Raw genomic sequence first — 19412 nt, forward strand, 5'->3', positions numbered from 1 at the left:
CCACTTTGCAGCACCAGTTTGCCTCTGCACAAGAGAGCAGGGCTCCTTCTTTTTCTTTTTAATCCCCACCCTGGGCAATATGTCAGAGGGTAGAAGCCATGAACTGGCAGCTCATCCCATAATACACAGGGCTGAAGGCCACGGGATGCGCTGAAGTAGAGCCCCAGACCAAAGGGTGTGGGTGAAGGTCCCAGGAAGACAACTAAGTCCTACTTGTGCCCTTAGGCCCTGGAAACATGCTCCCTTGAGCCTGGGTCCTCTGCTATTTTACTGCAGGTGTCAAAGTAGGGTTTGGTTTTGTTGTTCTGAAGGGGTGAGAGCAACCCACTGCATCAGAGTGGGGAAGAAGCAGCCCAAGGCAGAAGCAAGCTCAGATGGGATGCTGGTACCAAGCCTATTGTGATTGTCTGGGTTTGATGCAGAAATGCCAGATCCCATCCAGGCTGAGCCATGCCGCACATCCCCAGCACTTGCTGCCTGAAAAGCCACAGAGCAGGAGCCGCCATGAACCTGCACATTTAAACCCAAATGCCACAAGCATCACACACAGCTCTCCCTGCCTCGTGCCATTGAGCCATCACCCCACACCAGCAGCAGCCCATGTGGGAGGGGTTGGAATTTCCCTGCAGGGCAGGAAGGTGAAACAGGGTGGTGGTGATGAAGTACAAGAGCTCAGCCATTCATTGCATTTTACACTGCAGAAAACTCAATGCACTAGCAAGTATTCCAGGCGGACGCTGTGTGATGGAGCAGCAGCACCCAGTCCAGACCAGCACCCTGCAGCATCCATATGCCTCCAGCCATCACTCAGCTTTCGGTTTTCCCTCCCCCACCTCCCAAATACAGTCAAGCTCATCTTGCCCTTTGCTTGCCCTCCTGCCTGCCCTCCCTCCCCCATAATACAAAAGGTCAGGTTTGAAATTCAGGGGTTAGGAGGAAGAAATGTAGTGGGGTCAGGGGTGAGAGAAGCAGAGAGGGGAGGAATGTCACCTCTCCAACCATTAGCTTCCAGGAATCAGCCACCACAGAGCTCCTGCCAGGCACAGGAGTGCTTGGATCCACTGGGACAGTGTGGTGGGAGCTGCTAGGGGCAGAGGAAGGTGCTCCCCTCCAAGAGGGTGCTCCCATCCTCAGGCAGAGCAGCACAGCAGCCCCTGCTCTCCTGTGGACTTCCCTCCTCTTTTGGGTTATCTCAAGCTTATCAAAACACCAGCAAAAACACACCTAAATGCCAACCCCCCCAAAGCAAAGCTACAGCAGAAACAAGAGAGAGGAAATTAAAGATCTGCTAACACATCTGGAGTTCCCATCTTCCATCTGCACAGCTGAGCGAGGCACCCAGAGAAAGCAAAGGTCCTTCAGGCTCCCCTCCAGGTGCCTGCTAAGGGTTGCAAGCAGGGTCTGGGGTGAATAAATCATCCCACATTGCTTATGTCATCACTTATGCCCTAAACATTAGCTTTTGGGTTTTTTCTTTAGCCTACATTATCACATATACTCACTATCTATCTGCCAGACATCCCCATTAGCTCTCCTTTTCCAAACAGCTTCTCCTGCTGACTAAAGCTCTACAGCCAGAACCAGCCACTTTGGGAAACCCTGAGAGGATTCCTTCCTGCTCAGGGATTTCACGTTGGCCTCTTGCAGCTGAAAAGGCACAAACCACTCCTATGCATGGGAGGAAACGAATGCACTGAGCATCCCACCCACCTCACAAGACAGCAGAGAGCAAGGGATGAGCACGGCGCTGTCACATCCCTCCCGAAGCATCCTTGGAGATGAGCCATCACCATGTGTGTGTCCCCGAGCCAGTGCAGATGCGATCATGCCCAGGAGAAAGGGCAGCCCCATTCCCAGGGAAGGTAGAGGTCTTCAGCTGAGGAAGCGCAGCTGCAATTGGGGAATGTGCTGTGAGAGCAGAAAACTGCTGTTTTCATGTAAATGCCCCTAATAGTAAAGGAGTGAAGGAAGAAAGCAACACAGACAAACCAGAACTAGTACATTTGTGCTAGAGAAGCAGAAACGATTCTAAAAAGAGAACTTTATCAACATTTTCCAGAAGGCATTGGCTGGTCTTTAATGCTCCTCAAGGAATAACACATTGATACCAGCAAACCTGGGCTGGCGGGTGCCTCTGATCCCAGGTTTCTGAACATCCCCAGCCTCACTGCAGCACACTTGAAAAACTTGTCTGTTTCTCAAGCAAATACCGAGCCCCTCTTCTTGCACCCCAGCACTGGCATTTTGTGCTGTTTGCCCTGGATCTGCACACAGCTTCTGCAGCCGTTGCTGCTGCATTTCCATGGCAATCCCAGCTCCAAAGCTGCTGGTATCAACCTAACCCCAGTCAAGCCCCACCAGCGGCAACAGCGTTTCCCTGTACACGGAGGGTTTGTTATTGGTAGCTGAGAGAGCAATCAAACACTTTGCTTTTACTGGTTAGGTGGACACCCTCCTCTCTGACTGTGCTGTAATCATTAAAGCCTCACTGTTTCTCACAATGTCGGTGCTTTACTCTTGCAGGGAGGGTTAAATCCAGTCCAAGCTGCTGAAATTAAGCCCAAAGTTAAGTCTTTGGGGTTTACAGCTGGTGCATCCCTGCTCGTGCTCCTGAACAGCTTCCTGGAGTGAGAAAAGGAGCTCAGGACCTTCATTCCTTCCCTGCGCAGCAGCATCCCGCACACCGAGTTTAACAAGCAGCAAGGAAATGGGAGACAATATCCGTTGTTCCTTGATTCGATGTTCTACTAGTTCAATGGGAAAAGTGCTGGAAACGTGGGATCCACTTTAGCTTTTAAACTGCAGGACACGGCTCCAGCAGAAAACAAAAAGGCTGCAAGAAACTCTCCAACAGCTCCTCAGAGGAGCAGCATCACAAGTGACACACCAGTAAGGTGCTGGGACAACACAGTGACTGAGTCACCATCACCCCACATCTGCACCCCAGCACAGCAGCCTTGTAAAAATCCAGGGCAAATATCAGCTCACATCCCTATGCAACGGGATGTGGCTTGTTCCAAAATGCAGGACTTTTAACCATGTTCATCAGTCGATTACTAACAGCCAAGCTCAGGATTTCTCTTGTTTTCTTTGCGCTTTGGATTACACTAAGTAATTTTCAGATGAACTCCCTGCAAAGTCAGAAAGGGATGTTATCCCCTTTCCTGGTGGGAAAACTGTAGGCATAAAGCAGGCAAAGGTCTTTCAAACCTCTCAATCTCTCTTCCACTATACCTATCCCTCAACCTGTCCCTCCCAGATTATTCCAATTATTTATTTCCCAATAAAAAGCCCAAGTTTCCAGTCTGAAAAGCTCTGCACAAAGAAAGCATGAAAAGAAAACCAGAGAGGGTCCCCCCTGCTGCCCTTTTGCTTCAAAGCTCTACAGAATGATTTAGCCCAAATAGACTCAAGAGGTGGGATTGGTCTGAGAGTCAAAAGAAAGGAGAAGGTGGGAGGAGGGGACACTGGGTTTATTCCAACTCTGCCATTCACTAATTTAAGCACCAGGAGAGCCCCTTCGCTTCTGCATGCTCACTTGCATTCGTGGTACAGAGTCTCCTGGACTGGGAAGCTTTAAGAGCATCAGGCAAAAAGCATCAAAGAAACAGGGAACTGAACGCAGGCAAAAGGATGCTCTGGTTTTCCACTAATAAGCCACTGGCTGCAGGACGAGTAGGAAAAGCAAACATTGCATTAGTCAGCCAAATGTCAGCTCAGAGCTGCGAGGTTGCAGGCTGGGAATGCTCCCAGCCGCTCGGGAAGGTAAGAGCTCCCCGCTGGAGGCAGAGCCGTGTTTATTTGAAAGACCTTGTTTTCCCTCAGTGTCTCTTCCTCACCCTTTTTTCTGTGCTTTGAGCAGCTCAAGGGACCAACTCTTGTTCTTTCCATCTAAGGGGGATCTCGGGATTGGCATCCTCTCCAAGCAGCAAATGCAAATCACTCTCCAAGTTAGTGGCAATGACCAAACTTAAGAGGCCCCACTGCTTTTAATGAGCTAATGAGGGGGAGGAAGAAGCCGAGGCAAGACAAACAATTACCACCTACAGTCACAGCAGCTCTTTGTGCTGCCTGACTCGCAGGCTTTAGAGGATGCTCGGGCTGGTTCTCGTAAGGCCTGCAGGCAGGTTTATGAGATTAAAGCCCAGCACACAATAAATAATTTAGCAGCTTACCACAAAAAACCCCTGTGCTGTATAAAAGCCAGGTTGCATGATGTATATGTTCATTTTAAATGCACATCACTTTCATCTACATGTATATCTTTGATGCAAAGACATGTAACAGAGCAAGAAGGAACAACCAGGAAAGGTGGCAGGGTTCCCAGCTGAGGAGCAGGCAGGGAATGATAGGACAAATGATGCTGAAGCCACTTACTAATTACCTCAGGCCTGCCCATGCTGCCGCCTGTGCTCTCCTGTTTGCATCCATGTCAGAGGAACATTAAACCCTCACTCAGCCAATTATTTCTCTGCCATCCTCTCCTGGTTCTGGTATTGCCTGGTGGTGGCTGGTGGCAGTTGCCTCAGCCCAGTGCTGGCCAGGAGCATGGTGCAAACCCCACGGAGCCGATGGCTTTTGGTCCTGCACTGGGCAGCTTCAGCCCCTCCAGCCATCATCCCTTTCGGTGGGCTTGCATGGCATTTGCAGAGCAGCAGCACCTCAAGGCTGGCATGCCCTCGAGTATGGCACTGGGAAAAGGTTTGTCATTTTATAGACAAGGAATGGATGCACGGGGAAACCTGCCTGACAGATAGGAATCACTGCCACATCACCTCGCTCCCAGGCCAGACCTTTATGACCAGACTACAGATCCCTTTCAGCATCCTTACGGCTGACCCAGCCCCAGGTGGAATGTGCCCGTGTACAGGGGTATAAATCACAACGTGCAAATTCAAGTTATAGAGCAGAAAATTGCAAGCTTGAGTAACATATTCAATGTCATCTCAATAGAACTAGTGGCTAACATGAGAAGAACAACAGAAGCTTGCAGCACCACCACGTTTCTCTCCCCCAGCCACTAGATGCGGCTCCTTCCTTCCCAATTAGCATCATCTGAGATTTCTTTGAGACAAATCTAATGAATGACCATAATCTTCCAAGCTGTAGTTAAGGTGACAGTGGGGAAAAAACCTCCAAACCCACAACCTAACCACATGGAAAGACTGAATCCATCAGACCCTGGAACAGTGTGCATGCAAGCCAGGAGTTGCTACTATTACTGGTAATAAGCAGCAGTCACATTTAGTGTTTTGTTGTTGGTTTTGTCCAACTCACAGCCAGGAAAGCCTACGGCCCTACCACAGACACCAGGAACATCTCCAGTGCAAAATCCACGCGGGCGCTGAGCTCTGACTACGGGCAGGGGTTTATCTCCCTCCTTTATTGCTCAGGCTGGGCAGACTGCAAAGAGCTCCCTGAAGGCCTGAGAAACATGGGCATCTGCCTGTCCATGCATCTCAGCAGTAATGGAAAGAGAGTAATAAAAAGCAGGCGGAGGTGGGGAGACCATGCATCATAACAGGCATAATGGACTAATGCTAATATAGAGACTGGCCACATCCAATCCACGCCTGTCTGGCACATCCATAAATATCGGGCAGACGTTCAAGAGATGGATTTGCCTTCACAAGCCAGGCAGTATTTTACAGCCCTGCTAACGCTGTCATTGCCCTGGCCAGCAGCAAAAAGCAACCGTAACAACAATGGGTAGTAAACTTGATTGTGGGATTGAGGGAATATTAAAGGCAGCATCAGTCAGATGTGCAAGGGAAAGCCTAACAGCAAGTCCCATCACAAACCATTGCTTGTGAATGGCATTTCACTCCCTAACTGTCCTCAAATCCCAACTGCTTGCAGCTCAGGGGCTGTGCCAGCATGTGGGACTCTTCCTGCAGATTCCCCCATCTCTCCCAGCACATTTGTGTTTTCCACATTTGTTTTTCTTTTGCCTCAAGGAGACATTTATAGAAGCAACATAGCATGGTCTTCTCACAGTATTTCTTGCCACCCGGGGATTTAAGATCTTACAAATGGACAAAACCCCTGTTAGTTTGACCTCTGAGGATTTTAAAAGCCTGCAGAAAAATATATATATATAGTAAAGAAAGCATGAACTTCTTGACTCATAAATAGAAAGGCAGGAGTCTAACACTGCCCTACCCCCAAAAACTAACAACAACCAGAACACAGCAACTTCTTCACATTTAAACTCAGAGGAAAGCAGGGGACAGTCAGAAAGACCAACATGAATTCACAAAATAGTTTGGTATTTCCTGGTACTTTTCACCAAGATTACTTCAAGAAGAAATGCATTCCTGAACTAGCTGAAAACGTTGGTTTGCTTCTAGCGTGAAACGGAGGAGGAATAACTTCTGCCTCACTTCATGCTCATAAAGGAGATAATACCTCTTCTTATACAAGGTGTGGGGATTAATTATCTTCTAAATATGTTAAAGAAAAAACCTTAAATGCACAAGAGGGAAAAACAGCCTTTTTAGGAACTATTTCCCAATAGTTACTTTGGTAACTAGTTCCAACGTATATGGACTGATGCACCTCAAAACTCCCTTTACCCTCACAAGTGCCGCTCCAAGCCTTCTTCCCGCCTGTATAAAAACCCAAGAGCACTGGGAAAGGTGAGACATTAAATGTTTTTGTGATTTAAGGACGCGTGCACCTAAAGGGAGGCATCAAGAGAGACTTAATGTCAAACCTCCCAGGATTTTGCCAGTGCTAAGAGTAATGCAGGAGGAGGAAATAGGTGCCACAGGGAAAGCCCAGCCGCACATGAAGCTGCGGGGCCTGTACGGACAGGACAAGGGGTAATGGTTTTGAAGTAAAAGAGGTTAGATTTAGATTAGATATTAGGAAGCAAATCTTCCCTGTGAGGGTGGTGAGGCGCTGGCGCAGGTTGCCCTAAAAGGTGGTAGACTCCCCATGCCTAGAAACACTCAAGGTCAGGTTGGATGTGGCTTTGAGCAACCTGATGTAGTTGAAGACGTCCCTGCTCATTGCAGGGGTTGAATGAGATGTCCTTCAAAGGTCCCTTCCAACCCAAACTATTCTGTGATCTTTGGAGAAGGATGGTTTTCATGCCTAAGGCTGTCCAGCCACTTGCAACCTTTCATGGATCCACTTCAGTTAGAAATGGGCAAAATAGAATTGTTGCACTCAAACATTTCAAGCTGACTTTTCAAGGTGCCTGAATCCGAGCAGGAACCGGAGTCGTTGCCATCTCATATGCCAAGAAACAGATTAAAGCAGACTCTGAGCCCACCTGCCTTGATTCCCATACACAGCCTTCCCTGAACACCTGCCCCTCAGCTCTCCAACAGCTATAACCATACATGCCAATTCTTCTCTTTATCTTATTTTACTTGCTCTGCCAGGCAACAGATAACAGGACTAGAGAAGTAATGCTGGGAGAAGAGGAGGCCAATTTCATGCCTTTAAAAGGTGGCAGGGACATTCCCTGAACTGCTCAAAACCAGAGTCTAGAGGGACTTGGCAGCTCCCTTGGCTTCAATTACTTTTCACATTTCCTTTCAAATTCCAATGACTAAGACTCCAACAAATGTAAGGGACAATCGGGCATTTTGGGGACACATTTCTGGGGTCACAGTTTGACGGCACCTTTTTACACAGATGGAAGCAAAGGATAATTACTGTCTGAGGCGGGAAAACCCTTGTTTAGGGAGAAAAAGAATCCCAGCTTCTCAACCACACCAGAGAATCACCAGCAGCACAGTACCAAATAAATACCTCCTTATTTCACATCCTAGGGCAAGAAATAGAGACTTGTTCCTCAGACTTTTCAATTAAACAGCTTCTTTGGTCAAGGGAGACTCATCTGCCATCTCGCACCTCTGCTGGGACACAGAGGTCTGTGCTCTGAGGGGTGACGGATTGATCAACAAGTCAGCAAAGCACCTAACCTTATAACCTATAGCTAAAACTAGGCATCTCCTTTGCAACGTGCCTGCAAAGGGCTCATTTTCATCTGTTCAATAACAGCTCGATGCCTTTTTGGCTCCTCTACACAGTGATGCAACAGACTTTCTCCTAAAGTGCTACGGAATGTGCGTGGGGGTGATAATTAAGGATAAATTAAAAGGGTGAGATAACCATCCCCAGAATGAAGTCAGATAAGGACAGGTTCAGACATAGATTTCATTGTGAAAGACCTATTTTATTCCCAGTAATGGAACAAATTAAATCAGCCAAGCTGAATAAAAACTACCACATACCAAGATGGAACAACACGCTTCAAGTTCACCTTTCCCCTGAGTGCGTCATCCCATCAGTTATCACTGTCCCTGGAAAAAGCAGCAGTTGCCTTCATTGAAAGCAAGGTCAGACATTACACACCACCCACTCCAGAATTCAACAGGTAAACATGCTTTTCCAATCATGAAAACTAGTTACAGCACTACATGTTCTTCTGCAGCACTTCTCCTCCAGACGGACCCCAAGCAGCACTTCACGGATGACCTTGCATGCCAGAATTGATTCAAGCCATGTACTGAGCAGCTGCCATTGGGACAGGGTGTTACAGGAGTTCAGAACAATGTCTGACACCCATTTATCCAGGAGGATCCAGTGTGAATTGAGATGCACACGCTATCCTTCACCTCCGGGCATCTGAAATAACCAAAATCTGGGTTCTTGCCCGTAGCACCAAAGTTTACACTGAAGACAGACAATGCAGAGCACCTTCCTTTGGAGGAGCAACCCCTGGATGCAGAGTCCAGCCACCAGACCTAGCCTGGACAGCTCTAACACACCAGCACAGAGAAGCATGTTCCACACCTCTGAGCATCTTCAAGCACACAGATCGTAGAATCCCCAGACTGGTTTGAGTTGAAGGGACCTTAAAGCTCCTCCAGCTCCAACCCCCTGCCACAGGCAGGGACACCTTCCACTAGAGCAGGTTGCTCCAAGCCCCTGTGTCCAACCTGGCCTTGAACACTGCCAGGGATGGGGCAGCCACAGCTTCTCTGGGAAAAGTCTGTGCCAGCGCCTCAGCACCCTCACAGGGAAGAGCTTCTGCCTCAGAGCTCATCTCAATCTCTCCTCTGGCAGGTTAAAGCCATTCCCCTTGTCCTGTCCCTACAGGCCCTTGTCCCTTGTCTCCAGACCAAAGCCTTACTGCCACCGGAACAACTCGGCACTGAGTAAAAACCAGGAACAACATCACCATTACTGCTTTTCCCTGGGAGCCTTGCAAGAGCACACCGAGCTGATGTGAACACAGGCAAGGGATGGCAAGGCCAGAGGCTCCCACTGCAGGAACTACATTTTTCCTACAGCAGCCATGAACAGTACGGTGGTAAAATAATACATAGACGATGCACTGTCAGACACAGAAGAGACATTTATTTATTCTTGATCACAAACAATGTCCTCCATTGACAAGCTGAATGAAGGGCACTTCACTGATTTATTAGATCTAATAAGAAGCAGACCTCTTGGGGTGAAATACAAGATTGATTTTTAGTGGTGAGCCATGCTGCTATCCCAGCCACTGTGCTCAGCCTGATGAGATGAAACCAGGCATGCACAGGGACTGAGAGAGTTGAAACAGCATTGGGTAGGGGAAATAAATGGGAAGATTTGCATGAGGAAGGGAAAGTGAAATGGAAAGAAGGCTTGCAACAGCGCCCTTCAAACTGAGGGTTACTCCTTTCTTCCTGCAATCTCTCTCTCTCCCTCTAGGTCTATATATCTTAAGAGCAGCAAACTACTGGGAAGTTCAAGGACAACTCCAATATAGTTCTTGGGAAACCTCCAAGTCAGCCCTGCCCATGCATCTGCCTTTCAGAGAAGCCCCTCTAAATATAGCAAGTATAATTTTCACATCAGTCTCAGCATCTACCAGGCAAACCATATTAGCTGAGTTCCGTGGATGCCGTTCTGCATCAGGAAAAAGACAACTAGCACAGCAGTACTTAGCTTGAGGCCCTATTAATAGTAGTCCTAATTATATGGCTGCAAATTTAATTCATAGCAATGATTACTGTCAAAACCAAAGGCATCACACATCAATATTGATGGAATTGTATGAAGCCCATAAACAGAGCAAGTAAGCTGACACATCTCCCCCCAGCATTTAGTTGCTGTTAACTGTTGCATAAATGTCTCTTCTAATTTCACTCAATGAAAATTGGTTTATTGCAGGAATCTACAATTCTGAATGATTACAAGTCTAACATGATCCCTTTTCCCTTTCTCCCCCAGCCATGAAGCTGAGGTGCTCTGGACCAAACACTCAGGTTCCCCATAGGGAAGATGCCAAGTTCATTGTCAACTGACTTATCTGCTCTTATTGACTTGTCAGCAGCTCTGGTATCAACACCCCTCCAGCACACTGAACTCACAGCCAGGCTGTGTGGACTCCATGGATGACCCACCTGGGTTGCCCACATCACCCAGGCCCCGTGGGGCTCCCAAACCTGCAAAGCAAGTGGTGAGCTCAGCCTGGGAAAGCTGCCAGCCGTGCCACAGGGCCCACACTGCTCCCAGGGAAACAGAAAACATTCCTTTACACATCAGCCAGTGCTGGCTGCTGGAAGGAGCAGGAAGGGACTTCAAACTTACCCAGGAAACAGAGGAATCGCAGACTGGTTTGTGTTGGAAGGGACCTTAAAGCTCATCCAGGTCCAACCCCGTGCCACAGGCAGGGACACCTTCCACTAGAGCAGGTTGCTCCAAGCCCCTGTGTCCAACGTGGCCTTGAACACTGCCAGGGATGGGGCAGCCACAAAAGGAAGGGGTAGAGCTAGGCAACTCTGTACTGAAGGTGCAGGCAGGGATGTCTGGGCAGGCAGAAGCTTGGGGACATTGAGCACTCAGCTCCTTGAGAGGAGAGAGGCTGGAGCAGCAGCAGCCGTTCTCCCAGGGAATGCGCAGGAGGCAGTCAGGTGAAGAGCTAATGGGAAGGAGGACGTCAGTGAGATAACACAGGGCTTTAGTAATGAATTCTCACTAGGAAAGCACAGACACATTTGAAAGATTTCAGAGCTGGCTCCCTGACTCCTTTCCTCCAGCTACACAAAAGCATCCTCTTTAAAAGAAGCCTGAGCCACCAGCTTGTTTCCAAAGTAAATCAGCTGGGGGAGAGGGAATAGGTGTGATGGTGCTTTCAGACCTTAATTGTGCAGGTAGACAAGCAAGGTGGTGAGCTGGAGGAGATAAGTAACCTATCTGTAAATCTCTGGCACTTAGAAGTATATACATTTTTACCATCCTCACTTCATATATGGGGAAGAAGAGATATGGAAACATTTACAGTCCTGAGTACTCCTGACTTGGAGGCATGTCTGGTCTTGGAACACACACGAAAACTGGAGACAACCTGTTAACTTCCCGCTGGGTCTGCAGAGAGAGTCCCAAGCGCCCCATAGTTCAATGCAAAGCTGCTTCCTACGCTTCACCTGGCCTCTCTTAGGCCATGTAAAAGATAATCCCATGCATCAAATGAAGGAAGATTTATCAATGGCGAGGACAGGACCGCGAGATACAGAACATCATCATCCTCAGCCCCATCAGTGGAGGATGGCACTTCAGCTAACAATAACAGGAGGCATGGGCCTCATCAGCTGCAGACAACTCTGATACATGTGAACGCCTGCAATGAATCTGCTGAGAGATGAACCAGTTTTCTTAGTGCCTGGTTACCACTGTCTCAAACAGGTAAAGGATCCCAGCAGCCCTAACTCTGAACAGTGAGGCGAATGGGCATGAATAGATTAACTTCGCATCAGAAAGGTAGGTGCTTAATGCAGAATAGCACAAGGAATTAAACGCTTCTGCCGTAATCCTACATAATTCATGGCACAGAACAGTAAATACCTGGTGTGCAAGCACAGGTTGTTTGCTTTAACTGCCTCTAAATGAGGCACCTACTCAATGCCCCCCAAAACACTGCAAACACAAGCACCAGGCTGCAGGTCTGGCTTGAAGCTGGCTTGAATATGCATTTGCAATATGCTGTGGATGCCTCTTCCATCCACTTAGCTAGAAACATCCTAGTGCTCCCATGTGTGACAGCAGGGGACACAAGCAGGGAGGAAAGAGGGGCTCTGGCTTTACAAGCCCACTCTCCCCCATGTTCAAAATTGTCCCACTGACACTCAAGAGGCACCAGGGAGGCACCTCATTTACTACTACTCAGCACTCATAAAGTGCTGGATGAATATTAATGAACTGATGTAATTAAAATGATGCAGACATTCAAGTGTAGTATCTGCCTGTCCTTGTATCTTCCTGGATAGATGAGGAAGAAATTCCCTGCTGCTTAAGGACACAAAAAATTAACAGCCTGCTGTTGATTACATTTGTTAACTCTTTCCCTGGTACAAAGCAGCAGGGTCTGCATTTAGCAGGTTCACCTAATGGTGTCATTTCTAGTTCAGGGTAATTTGAAGGATCTCAGCTTTCCAGAGCAACACCTCTAAGGCTGGTTTTGCTGGAGCATCACTTGTGTTTATTCTTTTCCTTTTCCCCTTTTAGTTTTATGTTCTCTCCCCTTGTTATTTCCCTTATCATCTTCTGCACCCACTGCTGAGATGCAGCTCCCACAAGCAGCCTTACACACCTCTGCTTGCACACCTCAAGGCCATTCCACTCTCATTTTAAACATGGAACTCCTGATGGAGGACTGGTGAGGAGCACACAAGAGATGTAAGACTGAGCCTGAGCAGCCCTTGTGCTGCTCAAACTGCAGAGCTGTTCAGAGGACTCCAAGAGGAGGAAATCCCAGCTGGATTTCAGAACCCTAAAACTCATCAGTTCCCCCCCACCCCCTGTGCTGGGGGAGGAAACCAGTAGGAGCATCTCTTTGCCCCGGGCAACTAACCCTAGCTTTGTGATGCAGAGGATGAGGAATGTTATCTTCCAGGACTGATCAATCATGCAACTGTCAAAGGAAGAGTAGGAGGTAAGAGGCAGAGAGAAGCAGTAGGACTTTGCCCTGAGGCTTGGTTTCCAAAAGCAGCCAAGTTAACTCATTCCTATCTCTCCATGGCCAAACATCCTGCCGCCACCATGGTCTTCTACACAAGGATTACTGGGAAGCAACTCAAAACTACTGCAAGATTTCCATCAGTGTGTCAAAAAGGAGGAAAGATCCGAGACCTTGGATACAGCTTGCTAATGTTCACTCCTCACGTGCACAGACACACACACCACAGTTCACTGAATGATAAAAAGCAAAAAGCCCAGACAAAAACCAGGAAAACTCTGTAATACAGAGGCAGACAGTCAATGCAAGAGCTGGCAATGGTGCTGAGTCCTATATGACCCTGCAGCTGAAGGAAGTCACTGGCTGGAAGCACAGGAAGGTGCCCTCAGCCCATGCAAGGGAATGCTCTGGAGCTGCCACACAAGAGAGCAACGGGAACTGCGTGGCTTCATCTGTTCCCTTTTCTAGGACCATGCTGCAGTTTGCACTGCACCTTTCTCAAGGCTTGTCACTTCCCTGCTTCAAAAGAAACACCAACACTAGCACTCTGTACTAACAGCACCTATGGATGAATTCTGCCTCATCAATGCAAGGCTCTCTGTGACCCAAACCCTGTGGTTTTTGCTCCTGACTGACTCCCAGTTTGACACTGGGAGACACTTGTAGAACACAGCAGCAGCTACACGCATCAGAGTCTCCCAAGAAAGATGAAAAATGGAACCTGGCCCTCCAAAGTCACAGAAAGCAGCTTACCTTCTTCAGCTTGCCAGTCTTAGTCCCCACGAACACCACGCTGTAGCCATTGTAGACATAGGAAGCAACAGAAGTCATGCGGTCCCGGCTGGAGGTGAAGAGCGTGACTCCATCCACGGGTGTGGAGCCTCCCAGGGGCTGGTTGATGTCAAGCCCACAGAAGTTGTCATCGATGGGGACTGGCTGGAAAGACGAGGTTTGGGACAGCTGTGAGTGAAACGGAGCACAGGGCAGCCCCACACACGCAGAGGGGAGCCAGTGGTGCAGACAGCAGGGTGGGAGCCACCAACATGCCACCCCCTGCCCAGGGACCCTGCCAGCTTCAGCTACCTTCCCCAGTGGCCAAGGCCAAGACACTCTGCAGCTGCTCCCAAACATGTTTGGACAGGGCTGAGGAGGAGCCCTAAGTCCCACAGACACATCCACTCTCTCTGGCACAAAAAGCTCAGCTCCAGGGCAGAGATAAACCTTCCCCATGTAAACATGGTGCTGTGGAAAATGCCAGCCTTGCTGCCCTGGAAAGCTAGATAACCACCAAGGTAATGGGCTCCAGCAACATAAACCACCCAAGTACTAAGTGGGAAGATGCACTCCTGCTCCTTCCACCGCCCTGCTGCGCACTCTCCTACAAACCACCTTTCCGTGCCTCAGTTTCCCTTCTACGACACGGGGAATATGGGTGCTGGCTTCTTCCTGGAACACCGCTTGCTACAAGTGAGGGAAAAATCATTCTGCTGACAGCTAAGTATTATTAAGACACATCAGCTGAGATTGTTCTAGTGAATTCCTCCATGGCACAGGCAGCAGGGTGGTGACATGGGTGGCCGACTGCCATCACACTGATTGCAGTCCACTTATTTTCCACAAGGGACATTAACTACCAAATGCTCAGGCACATCTAGTTGTAACTGCAATGGGATGACTCTCCCGGGTGCAAGCCAGCACTCAAAATAATCTTCACCTTCCTTCTTTCATTTCATTTAACCCATGTTTCTCTCTTCACAGCAGCCAAGCTTACTATGCTTGGCAAAAGAAGGCCCCAGGGATTCCCAAATCATCCCAGGACAATCTAGAAGTGAATCAAGATTAAAGAAGTCAGCTGAATAGAAATAGAAAAGATGCCACTGCCATTTGTATTTATCTTGTTAGTTTGCTGATATCACCCTCCTGCTCAGAGACAGGCAAGAGCCTTCCTCTTGCTTCCAGAGCCCTGGGTTGGGAATAGCAAACACTTCCAGCAAGCTGCACACCCGTATTCATCTGCCTTACTGCTGCCCCTTCTTTTCATCATCATCAACAACTGTCTGATAAGAGCATGGATTATGTCTGTTCTATGTTAAGGGAAACTGAGGCACAGAAGCATAGAATAGTTTGGGTTGGAAGGGACCTTAGAGCTCATCCAGTTCCAACCCCCTGCCACAGGCAGGGACACCTTCCACTAGAGCAGGTTGCTAACAGGGAAGAACTTCTTCCTAAGATCTCATCTCAATCTCCCCTCTGGCAGGTTAAAGCCATTTCCCCTTGTCCTGTCCCTACGTGTCATCCTATTCTGCAAGCTCGTGTTCCATAGGGCCACTGATAGCAGTTCTCAAGGGCTACCACAGCCAACAGCCAGAGCATCCTTACCGCTTTAGTGCACTGGACATCCTTCCCCAGCAGCCAGTTGAGCTCCAGGTTGCCTTCCCCCTGGTAGCAGGACTGCAGGCGGTCCTTGATCTGAGCGTTGATGGTGCGGATGGGGAAGACACAGAGCGCAGAGTCATCGGGTGGCTGGTGGTACTGCTTCTGGCCCTTGGAGAAAATGGCAAAGAGGACGTCCTCCTGGGCCGTGATGTTGAGGGACTTGGCCAGCACATCTCCTGGCTTGGAGAGGTACGCTGCTTGCAGGAGGCGGTACTCCATGTCTCCCTTGATGCAGCCAAAGGGCAGAGAGACATAGGAGTGGAACTTGGGGTCGTCTTTGCAGAGACGGACAATGCGAGACGTGTAAAAGAGGTCGCTGGCAGAGTTGATGGAGACACCCTCTGGGGTCTCGGGCTGGACAGTCAGAAAATAGACAAAGTTGCCGCTGGCAAAACCATAGATGTAGAAGATGTCAAAGTGCGAAACAAGGGCCAAGGTGTCTGAGGGGATTTTGATGAGGGACGAGACAAAGTCACTGTGGAGCTCATAATCCAACATTGCTGATGACTCTGGGTCCCGGGGAAGTTTGCGGCTGGAGAGGGTGGGGAAATAATCCTGCTTCCCATCCACCGCCGTGCCAATGAAGAGCTTCCCATCTTCACCCTCTGAGCGCACAATCACACCATACATTGTGCCCGTCTTGTTGACGCTGGAGAGGTAGTGCTCCTTTTTGTGTGAGGGTTCTACCAAGATGAAGAGGTCATCCAGGCGCAGCAGCTTGCAGACTCCCTGGTAGAGGCTGCCACAAGCCAGCAGCCGGTTCTCAGAGTAGTCAATGATCAGCAGCTTGTTGACATTGTTGGTGAGGGTGAGGATCTCGCTGCACGGTTGGACGATGAGGGGTGGGTAGCAGGATTTATTGTCCTCCTCAGGACCAGTTTTATGAGCTACTAAAATGGTCAGGTTACCCGAAAGCTTGTAAACCCTGTTGATAGCTCCAACGTAGACTGCTCCAGTGCCCTGGTGGACAGTTAAGTGGTTGAACGTCCAGTCCCGGTTCTCAGAGTGGAAAGTGCTGAACAAGGCATTGCTGGACACGTTTCGGGAGAGCGATGCCAGGAAGAGACAGAACAAAGCCACCGACCAGCCGTCAGAGTCCAGTACCCGAGGCCAGTTCTTCCTCTGATCCATCCTGGGAAAGGCAAACTTTGTGTTCCCTGCGTGCGTCCTGTGCCCCAGCAACGTCCCTCACATGGTTCTGAGGAAAGAAAAGAAACACACAGAGCAGAGGATTAGATCCAGTGTGCCCTGCAGATAAAATTCAAAGGAGACTTTCTAATTACACAGTCCTTGAGATAAAGTGAGGATGCCTCTAAGCCCAACAAAAAAATTAAGCAGGTCTCCTAACTTACTGGTAAACAGTTTAGGCTTGATGCTTTGCCACTTGGTTCAGCTTCTGCATGTTAATTTGTTGTGTGGTTTAGCTGTTTATAACGAACTCTGCTCAGCCATGGGAGGGGATAATCAGCTTCAGCCCAAGACAAAGCCTGCAGCTCACACACCCAACCATCAATCTGCAATCTTGGCTAAAAGGATGTCTCCTGCAGGGTATGTTGTTGGAAGCAGCAGAGGAAATAAGAGGTGTTTTCTACCTTTGCATCCTCTATGATTTAATTCGGAAACCCGAGGAAGAAGTCTCACGCAGGCAAGTTCATTGAGCACATACACACCAAAGCTGCCAGCATCTCCCCTCCCCAGAGCCAGAAGCAGCTCTGAAGGTGCTTTTCAGGCTTCATGAGGTACTTTGCTGCTGAAAAGCAGCTCCCATTGGGGTGGAGGCAGGATCAGGAACCCAACACTGCCAGCAGCACCGTGTGCAGGGCTGCCCATCTGGGAGCCTTGGACACGTTTCCTGCTCTAACAAAATCTACACAAAGCGACAGCTTAGACATGGAGTCCAACGGACCTGACGCCAACCGAATTGTCCATACGCTGTTTGGGATAGCTCTATGGATAACAGGAGCATACTTTGAGTGACATGCCTCACCATAAGGACAAGGCAAGATAAGACTCAAGGTGGAGACCTCTGGCAGAAAACACAGGCAGGTTTAGTTGTTGAATTTGTGGGTGCTCCTGCAGCATCTAGACCTCATTCAGACCCGAGGGACAGCTGGAGCCCCACTGACCCTGGGTCCCATCCTCCCAGCTCACACGGGTGCTCTCAGCCTGAATTAGGAATCAATCACCAGGCTGGAATTTCCTTAGGAAGCGGGTGCTTGCCTCAGAGACGCTCCAGCCCAGTGAGATGTGTTCACATCAGAGCTTTCCACCCACCCTTCCGGACAACACACACGGGCGGACACCAGGGCTGTTGAAGAGCACCCTCATAACCCTCTGCCTGCTCCACCTCATCACCCAGTGCCTCTGCTAAAATGGCAGACTCCCGTAGCAACAACATCAACATTAAAGACAATCCAAATCCACACATTTCATAGAATCCCAGCCTGGTTTGTGTTGGAAGGGACCTTAAAGCTCATCCAGTTCCAACCCCCTGCTACAGGCAGGGACACCTTCCACTAGAGCAGGTTGCTCCAAGCCCCTGTGTCCAACCTGGCCTTGAACACTGCCAGGGATGGGGCAGCCACAGCTTCTCTGGGCACCCTGTGCCAGTGCCTCACAACAGCCATAGCGAAGAATTTTTTCCTTCTGTCTAATCTAAATCTTCCCTCTTTGAGCTTAAGGAGGGTCTGGCTTGGACCATCCCATGCAGCTGGTATTTGCTTGGTTCCCAGCTCAGCCCCAGGCTTCCAGCACCACCTCAGGCTCCTACAAGACAGCTGGAAGTGATGCCAGACAAGCACCCAGCAAGGACCCAGCAGAGCTGCTCAGAGGAGCCATGGAGCCAACTGAACAACACCTTGAGGCGGGCACCACGTAAGGTCCCCAGGAGCATCCCTGCACTGAGGCTCTGCACCTCCCTTGTCACCATAGACATGACACTGGATTGTGTCTCATCCTTGTTATCACCTCCAGACCTGACATGACTTGTACTCCTGGCTTGGCTTCAGCCTTGCACATCACCAAAGATACATCTGATTGCCTGGACTCAAAAAACCATCACAAAGTTCTCCTTTATCTCAAATTACACATTCCTTGCTCCAGGCTGGATAAAGGAAACATCTCGGCCCGCCATGGGGAACAATGTTCTCCACCACCTCACAGCACCACAGGGTCACACCAGCCCTGGGAAGAGGCTGAGGACGAGCCACCATTCCACCTGCATTCCCTGCACCAAAGCCCCATCACCTCCCACCACAGCCATGCAAGCCCCAAGCACACACACCAGGGAGATATTTGCTCTCTTTGGTGATGTGACTGGACTCTGCTCCCCTGCCCCGTGTGCATATGCAGGAGGCTGCTCCCCAGCACAGCTCAGGCTCTGCTGTCCTCAGGGCAGCCCCTGCTTTGATTGATGCTGATCTCCATTCTGGTATTTCAAATCACAGTACTGCAAACCTGCACTGAGCTCATCAGCGAGTGTCACCCAACGGCCGCTCTTTAGGCTTGTTACCGCTGGGAGCCAGAGACGGGTGTTTCTGAGAGGTGACAAAGGAGCTCTGTCCCTGGGCTGCACATCACCGTGTCACTGACAAGACAGGAGAAAGAGAGCGGTAATGGGTTTCTCATTCTGCTCGCAGATACATTTCCCCAGCCGCTTGCTTCTTATTTCCAGTCTCTTAATTTCTACCTTTGGCTGAGGCAGCTTCTCTCTCTGTCAGCAAGGACACAGACCCTGCTGCGTTCTTGTTCTTGTTTGGATGGTTGTGGCCAAAAGCAGCTGCCCGTGCCACAGACCCCAATGTGCCAGGGTGACCTCCCCAGCTCTTCCCATGAAATTCCCATGTGAACACCCCAAAATTGTTCTCTGAATCCAGAATCTTTCTAAAGAACACAAATCAAATGGTTCTTAAGGATGTGCTCAGAGGAAGGTTCACCCATATGAGGGCTGCTGGTGACCCATGGTGGGCACTAACAACCTGATCACGGGCAGCAGCTTTGCTCTTGGATAACA

General features: G+C 49.4%; 1 protein-coding gene across 4 annotated transcripts in view; it reads right to left on the reverse strand.

Moving 5' to 3' along the window:
• PLXNA2 (plexin A2) overlaps nt 1-19412 on the reverse strand; it is a 287247-nt gene that overhangs the window by 169571 nt on the left and 98264 nt on the right. For 3 of the 4 annotated variants that reach the window (XM_030473343.1, XM_030473342.1, XM_030473340.1), the window contains exons 2-3: nt 15344-16598; nt 13718-13900 (exon numbers count right to left, since the gene is read on the reverse strand). In XM_030473343.1, coding sequence (XP_030329203.1) covers nt 13718-13900; nt 15344-16531 — 1371 coding nt within the window. In that variant the 5' untranslated portion in view covers nt 16532-16598. Of the gene's footprint in view, nt 1-13717; nt 13901-15343; nt 16599-18856; nt 18882-19412 lie in introns of those variants that run through there. The other variant, XM_030473341.1, reaches the window with a different exon arrangement.

Source organism: Strigops habroptila, chromosome 18, assembly GCF_004027225.2.
Source record: "Strigops habroptila isolate Jane chromosome 18, bStrHab1.2.pri, whole genome shotgun sequence".
In the NCBI taxonomy this organism is placed as follows: domain Eukaryota; kingdom Metazoa; phylum Chordata; class Aves; order Psittaciformes; family Psittacidae; genus Strigops; species Strigops habroptila.